Genomic DNA, 8,087 nt, shown 5'->3' on the forward strand with positions numbered 1-8,087 from the left:
CAAATTGGTCTCTCTTAACAAAAATTACGAAATAATTCAAAATAATTTTGAAAATTCAGAATATTTATAAAATTTTAAAAAAATTAAAAAGATATAAAAAATTTAAAAATTTTCTAAAATAATAATTCTGGGATCTAATTAGTGATTTAAATTTATCATACTAAGTATTTTTTTTTACTTTGAAAATAATTTCAAATATATATGATTTCAAATTGAGTTAGATTAATAAAATAAGAATCGTGAACTCAATTAACTTAAAAAATTTTCAATTAAAAAATTTTCACTTAATTCAACTTAATTCGATCACAGCTCACTCCTTGTCTAAAAAAGAGTATTTTTATCGGTTTCCGTTGACGGCGGTGGACCAAATCCTCTACTTCCTCCTTTCCTTCCCTCTGTTATCCTTTTTTCTCTTTTGTTCTTCCCCCGTTGTTTTCTCCCTCTTCCCGTGCCGGTGGGTCATGCTTTGGGTTTCCCCCTCTCACTAGTCGATGCTCTCGGGTGCCGCCACCCACCTACCTCTTCTCCACCATCCTGTATTCCTTCTGTCCCTCCCTACCTTTCTTTTCTTTCTCCTCTCTTCTTTTCCCTCTCTTTTTTCTCCTCACTGCCAGCTCCTCCTTTTCCGGTTGTGGAAGACAGATTTCTTTTTTCTCGGCATAACAAAAGTACCCAATGGTTTCCTTTGGGTCCTCCCCTGTAGAGGTTTTCTCGAGCCTTAAGAGGCTCATGTTTCTCAAATTCTACGTGTTTTATTTCTCGAGTCCTCTATAGCTCATTTCGACTATTTTGTTTTTTAGCAACTGCATATATGTTGTTTTCAGGTTTGCTATGTTGTATCCATCACCACCGGAAAAAGGACATGGAAAGGGGCTCAACAATTCAAGGTGATGTGTTCACTTGTTTGCTGGCAACTTTCGTCTCAACATGTTAGATTCATCCATGGAGTGGCTTGAGTCTTACTTTGCTCTCTTTGAGGTGATGAAGACCTCATACAAGTGTAGTTTGTTCTTGTTTGGTGTGCGACTTGATTTTATATCAAGCTTGCATTCCATATCTTTAATTGTAATCTCGTCTAACTTTCCAATGTTCCTGTATCTCTACCTTTGTACTGTTACAATCAATAATATTATATTTCCAGAAAAAATAATTAATTAGAGTAAATCAGGTGAAGACGAAAAATAAAATCATCAAACTTGAATGTTCCTTCATGAGGTCACAATCTGAACTGCTAAAAGATCACACCGTTCCTTAAATTAGCGTACTTACCTAAGCTACAAATCTATCAAACAAACCCTTACCCTAAACGTCGGTTTAAAATCGATATTTAAACAAAAGACACATCGACTTTTGATTAACGTACGTTGGTCAGAATTTCCAGGAGTTGATAAATTTCTCCTTCCCTAGCCTAATAACACATAATTATTATCAGCTACATGGTAGAATACATGCATTACCCTTGTACAACTCATTTAATCAACTGAAAAAATTGTTATGATTTCTGCAGAACAAACTTCTCATACAGTGCGAGGATTTCTTTCTTGTTTGGATTACGCAGCCCAAGCAATTCCGCCCCAAAATTATGTTTCGTCAGTTCCTGCTTAAGTTTTTGTACTGTGAACTTCGTATAATCCTCCTGATTGTTTTGCGGATTCTGGTTGTCATCACCCCCTTTGAACACTGATCCACCATCACCTGACTGTGAATACAAAACGGGGCTAGTAGTGCTCCTGGACTTCTTATTTGCTCTTAAAATTCTATCACTCATGTCTATATCTTGCACAGATCCCACCCCCATTTCCACATCATCTGCCCTCAATCTCTTTCCATGGGAAGCAGTTCTGAGCTTACTATCCAATGCCGTTTCATTGAGATGAACAGAAGTCAACTCCTGCTGAAGTGAATCGAGTTTTGCCTGTGCAGCTTGCAGCTGAAGAGAAAGTACTTCGGCCCTTTTGTTTGCATCTGCATGAGCCACACGTTCAGAGTCCAAAAGATCTTGAAGGACTTTGACTGTGCTAGATCTTTGATCATTGTTTGTCTTCAATAATGACTCGATCTCTTTCTCCCTCTCTTCAACTCTAGCTTCTAGCAAACCGACTTTTGAAACTGCATCCATCTCTGACAAACGTATCCTATGTAGTTCATCCTCCAAGTCTGTTTTCTGTCTCTCCAAGTTCTCAATTTGCCTCTCGGCCCTCTCAATCTGAGCCAATCTTTCCATTGCCATCCTTTGTATCTCGCTTTTCTCCTTTTGAGCAGCTACTGCTTCTGCCCGTGCTCTATCAGCCAATTCTGTAGCTTTCTTTGCTTCTTTCTCAGCTGATCTACACCTTTCTTCAACTTCTGCAAACCTCTTGAACTCGGATGAGTACTTCTGCTCCAAATGGGTCTTCTCTTGTTCCAATATCTTCGTTTCTCTCTCAAATGACAGAGCCTTGACATTAGTATTTTCTACCTTGTCAATTAACTCCCTGATTTCAACCTTTAGTGAGGATACTTCTGTGTCATAACTCTTAATCTTTGCCTCAGCAGCCTGCAGAGCATTTCCCAATGTTAAATACGGCAACCTTTGAAAATACACAGAACCACATGCAACTTCAAAGATAAAGTCAAATTGAAAAATGTATGCCTCGTAAACCAGTTAGTGTGATGTTTACATGCAGTGGTTGATTGAGTGTCATTTATAAATCATAGTTAAGAATAAGTAACCATATTCCAATGCATTACATGTAGAATGCATATATAGAAATGAATAATCATAAGAAGCTAACTTTCAACTCCAACTTCAGAGTTGTCAAGGACTGCTCAGCATGCTCAATCTTTGCTGACATCTCCTTTATTTCCTCTTCCTGCAACAAATTCATAAGTACAAAAACAAATCAAATTTTCTTGCTGCACATTACAGTAGCATAAAAACAGGATTGAGTGAACAAAAATGTGTATGAAAGTGAGGTGAGAAATAGGGCACCTTATCAGCCAATGTATGTGAAAACTCTTCTCTTAGAGTATCTTCCCTAAGTTGAGTTTCCTTGCTTGAGCGCTCTTGCACAATTGCTGCCTTCTCCAGAGCTGCTTTTGCCTCTCTAACAGCAAAGTCATACTTCCTTTTCCACTCCTCCGCCTCCTCTTGTGCAGACTCGGCTTGCTCCTTAGCAGCAGCCAGCCTAGCTTCAGCAGCAGTGCTCCGCGACTTGAGCACTTCAATTTCTGAGGTGGCCTGATCTTCTTTGGATTTCTGCTTCGACAACACCTGATCATATTTTCTTCTCCAGTCTAACGTTTCTTGCTTGGCAGAATCTACTGCTTTCATTAAACTAGAACATCTTTCCTTCAGTGAACTGTTATCAGCTTGTAAATTATTCATACGGTTCGCATATTCATCAGCAAGTTTCTTTTTGTCATTGATAGCATCATCATATCGCTTCAGATATTCGGATTTATATTTCTCACTATCCTCCAGTTGCTTGCTGAGTAACTTCATCTTATCCTCAATTGAACGACATTTCAATATGAGGGAGCTCTTCTCTGATCCAATCTGATCTATAAGTCTCTTGGTTAAATCCAGTACCGGCCCCTCCATACTGATAGACAGCATAAAAAGATAAAAGTTAATATCCAAAAGTAGACACCTAAGCCCCAGAACACCTGGAACGACCATCTTAATGAAAAAAAAAATTGATACAAACCTTTGCTGTAAAAATACAGCCAGTTTCTGCCATTTTCCAGGGCCATGGTATGATGCTTCATACTCAGATAGAAGAGCATCAAGAACCTGCATATAACATTTAGTCAAACCCGGTGAATGGCATCATTTGGAAAAACCCATTATCACATAATATCATAGGAAAAATCGAACTTTCCATAGGATAAAAAAAAAAGGTAATAAATTATAACTGAAAAGGAAAGCCAAAAGAAGACAACTCCACTTAGGTAGGCTGTTAACTAGCCTTCATCCTTACAATATTTGTGATCTAAAATCTAAATCTGGAATATCATCTCAAACGGAAGATAATGAGAAGAAACAAAGTTGCACAATTAGGTCAAAGTCCTTTGCAAGAAGAATAAGGACAAGCGGATAATGACCACTTACCTTCACAACATTATCTATACTTGCATCAGAGGCATGGCAAGCTGCTCTCAACCTCTTTCCCATGCTTTCTATGGCATTTGAACAACGCATATCCGCTTCCATAAATGCATTCCTTTTATAATCCTGCATAAATGACCAACCCATAATTAGAGGCAAAACATTCATTTTGTAACATAGAAATAAAGACTTAGCCTACAAATGTAACCTTTGAGTTACTGCATACCTCAAATGCCTTTCTGAAGAATTTCTTTAGAAGCTCCTCGTATTTCTTTCTCATCGAACCAACCCCTACAGCACTGGCATTGTATGCAGCCAGCGCTCTTTGAATTGCTTCTTCATGGGCTTCCCTCAATGCCACCTAGGACCATCAAGATTAGAATTGTAAAAATTTATCAAAACAGCCACACAACAATTATGATAAAGACATCACTTACCTCATCAGGTGGTTTTGTACGGTCAAAAGTTGACATATAAATCTCCGCAGCAGAATCATATGCCCTCCGACACTCAGCTTCTTCAACACTCTGAAAATAACACTATTAACCCTATTTGGTTCCACTTAATGACATATCCCATAGCATTTCCAGATAAAGGTAACTAACCTGCCATGAGGAAGATATTGTGGGCACAGCACCATTATTCAAAGCATCCAGATATGATTGTGTGATACCAATAAGAACAGGCCCTGTCAGTACAGTACCCCCAACCTGCTTCGGCCTCGTTCTCTCAAAAACAAACTTTGTCAATGCATCAAGCCCAGCTCGAAATTCAGGTCTCAGTTTGTCAAGCTACACACAAAACCTAAGGTCTTAATAAAGAAATTATACATGCTAAACGAAAAAGACAGTCCGCAATGGGTGAGGGAAGGAGAAAGAGGAGGCAAAAGGATGATAAAAAATCAGAGAGGGAATAGCATATATGAGAACAGTTGGATACTGACCGAAATTTGATCAAGCCTTTGCAGATCATTTTCATTGTTCAAAGGCCTCACAAGGGTAAAGCATTCTCTATCAGGAAATAAAGCTCGAATAGAGTCTCGGATCTATCAACAATTAAACATAAATGATCAGTGTCTATCACATAATTTGCATGCATAACCATGCAACAAATTTTGCATATTAATCAATAAGACACTTTAAAGACACTTCGTTTTCATTTGTCATCAAGCTTCCACAGAATTAATTGATTTCTTTTACTTCACTAATTAAAATTTATGTTAAGACTTGCCTCATTTTTGGCAGCTATATCCTTCCCACTACCTTGAACTGGCCGCAAAGCAAGTTCTAGGTAGTCACGGGGAGTTATTTTCCTATTATCCTCCACCAAATCCAGATAAAAATCCTGCAAGAAGAATATTTTAAAATATAGAACTTAAGAAAGTAGATTTGACAACCATAAGAACATAACATCCATAATAAAGAACTAAACACAGGATAACCAACAATAAAACAGATTTTAAATGGGTCTGTTTGTAGTCAAATATTACCCTTAGAAGCCAAACAAAGATGGGGGAGAATTGCCCTAGTTCAGAAGCTGAGGTTGTTCTTCCTCCAGCTTTAACTCGAATATGTTTTGTCATCTGAGTGACAAGAGAAAGACGATCCAGTGCAGCTTCATCTATACCTCCCATCTAAATATCAGAAGTAGACAATCAAAACTTGGGGAAATGGTAAAAAGACCCTCGTTAACAAGCCAGTCCAAAGGAAAAAAATATCAATACTTTCTTTAATAAAATACAGACCTGGTTGTAGATGAACATACTAGATAAGAGGACAGCTAATGAAAAAATCTGTGTGCTGTATGTTCCCTGTCAAGTTTACAAGATACAAGCATAAGTCAAAACAATCAAACTACTTAATAACCAATCCATTGTCAAAAAGGTAAGCGAAAACAAACTGTTTGATCATAGGCATCTATTCCTTCAGAATCTAACAGCAAAAGATTGTACTCAGTTCCATCAAGAGCAGTTCTCTTTAATGGTGCACTCCACAACCAAAGCCCTTTTGTACACGGACGATGAGTTGGTGCTACTTGAAATCCACTACTCCTTCCAAGTAGCTATAGCAAATAAAAAATAAAAAATCAAAGGCTGATTCAAAAAAAAAAAAAACAGATGCCATACAAGGTTCAATTAGGGAAAATCATTTACAATTACATAATATTTAACCATGAAACCAAACATAGCTCAAATATCCACCCTCTCCAAAGATTGAGAACAAAAGGATACAAGCTAAACCATCTCAAATCTAGGTCTATCGAAAATGATAAACAGCTGGTCAGACTTGGATCATTCAACTAAGTTTTATAGTAGCATTTGCATTAAACTCCCATGCACAGAGTGAACATGTTCACATCGGACGCATAAATATAAGTATCTCTTCACTCATGCTCGCTTATAAATTGTAACTCAGAAACTATAATTACCTCTACCTAAGATCTTTCTAGAAAGCATAGTACTCAACCTCGTTGGTTGTATCTTTATAAGCTGAAATGCACTTGCAGAAACTTAAATTTGATGTTGATATCACGGGTATAATAAATGAAGGCTTCTAAAAACAGAAAATTTAAACCAAAATGCTACATTCCACACTTGATCCCTTTAAACCCCTAAATTTACGGCATCCCTACTACTAAAATCACAAACCTTAGAATTCGTTATTTCGCCTACGAAAACACCGAAAGAACATAAATTTCCTCCAATTTGTCTTCAAAACAAGTAAACAGAAAATACAAATAAAATTACCTGATTTAAAATAAAGCTCTTGCCTTGACGAGCCCGGCCACAGACCGAAACGACCCCAATTGGTTCCTTAACAAGCTGCAAAGCCGCGACCGCTTCCGGATCCATCCGGAACTTCCCTTTCTCGTCACAGTACAACAACCGAATCGGCCTTGCGGGACCAGTCACCGGGGCGGCCGACACAGACGCTGATGCAGACGCCGAATGACCGAATGACTGCGGCGACACATCGACGGTGGAGTCCTTTCCCATACCAAAAAATCTCATCATCTTTTCTTGAGATCCTGCGTTGTTCACTTAATTTTTCTCTCTAATTTCTCTTCGCTTTTGATTCTAATTTAGAAAGTTTATTGGGGACTATGTTCTTGCAACGTTATATTGGGTTTTCCACCCCACAGAGAAAGGTTTCAAATTGGGGAGGGAAATGAAGCGATACACGCTTATGGGCTTTTATTATTTTATATTGATGGTGATGAATACGAAATTACGCTGATGTACTTGATTTCTTTGTTTAATGCGCGTGTAGCGTAAGGGTGTTTTAGTCTTTCCATTTGCTTAGTCTCATACGCTGAACGACAGCTTGTTAATAAAGGAGTTTTCGGATTTTCTTTTTATTCAAGAGTTTATTCTTTTAGGTTTTTTTTTTTTTTTGGTGGCCAAGAGTTTATTCTTTTAGTTTATTTCTTACTTCCTTCTTGACTTTAGTCTTTATTAATGAATATAAAACTAAGATATTTTTTAACCCCAAAGAAAACTAAGTTATGTATAAAAAGGATAAACTGTCAAAATAATCACTTTTATTTGTATTAGGTTGTATTTTAATTATTTATATTTAAAATGTTACATTTTAGTCACTTATATTTTCATTTTGTTACGAAATGGTCATTCTGTCGTTAAGATCTATTACCTTCTAAACGATAGTCCAATGTGGTAATTAAAATGGGTTTTAAATACCATCGTAGATGTCCAACCAAATAATTAATTATTTTTTAATTAAATAAACTTAATTGATTGAATTTTCTAAATTAATTAAAAGAAAATATTAATTTGGTTTCCCGAAATAATCAAGACCAATACATTAGATTCATCCTTGAACCGGAAAAAAAATAACACTTAGTCTGTTTTGGTTTTTGCTTCCATTTCAACTAAAAAAAATCATTCATTTTCATAATTATCTTTATTGAACCAAAATAGTAGAAAGTAAATTAACAAAAAAAAAGTCAAATGTTGCTTCTTTTTAGACTGGAGCAAATT

At 36.8% G+C, this 8,087-nt stretch overlaps 1 protein-coding gene and 1 long non-coding RNA gene across 2 annotated transcripts; one reads left to right on the top strand and one right to left on the bottom strand.

Annotated features, from left to right (window-relative positions):
• Window positions 1-295: 295 nt before the first annotated feature.
• LOC107962254 (uncharacterized) lies at window positions 296-1,150 on the top strand. Its single transcript, XR_001701553.2, has 2 exons — window positions 296-705; window positions 825-1,150. It is a non-coding gene; the product is annotated as an uncharacterized lncRNA (long non-coding RNA).
• A 32-nt stretch (window positions 1,151-1,182) lies between these two features.
• Window positions 1,183-7,441, bottom strand: LOC107962253 (guanylate-binding protein 1). Its single transcript, XM_016898571.2, has 14 exons — window positions 6,837-7,441; window positions 5,990-6,151; window positions 5,835-5,900; window positions 5,580-5,723; window positions 5,321-5,434; window positions 5,034-5,135; window positions 4,696-4,881; window positions 4,528-4,617; window positions 4,317-4,451; window positions 4,094-4,216; window positions 3,690-3,775; window positions 2,972-3,584; window positions 2,775-2,852; window positions 1,183-2,536 (listed from the first exon to the last, which is right to left on the bottom strand). Exons 1-14 carry the CDS (start codon window positions 7,101-7,103, stop codon window positions 1,493-1,495), a joined length of 3,210 nt encoding a protein of 1,069 aa, XP_016754060.2. The 5' UTR covers window positions 7,104-7,441; the 3' UTR covers window positions 1,183-1,492.
• Between the last annotated feature and the right edge of the window lie 646 nt (window positions 7,442-8,087).

Source organism: Gossypium hirsutum, chromosome A06 (assembly GCF_007990345.1).
Source record: "Gossypium hirsutum isolate 1008001.06 chromosome A06, Gossypium_hirsutum_v2.1, whole genome shotgun sequence".
NCBI lineage: Eukaryota > Viridiplantae > Streptophyta > Magnoliopsida > Malvales > Malvaceae > Gossypium > Gossypium hirsutum.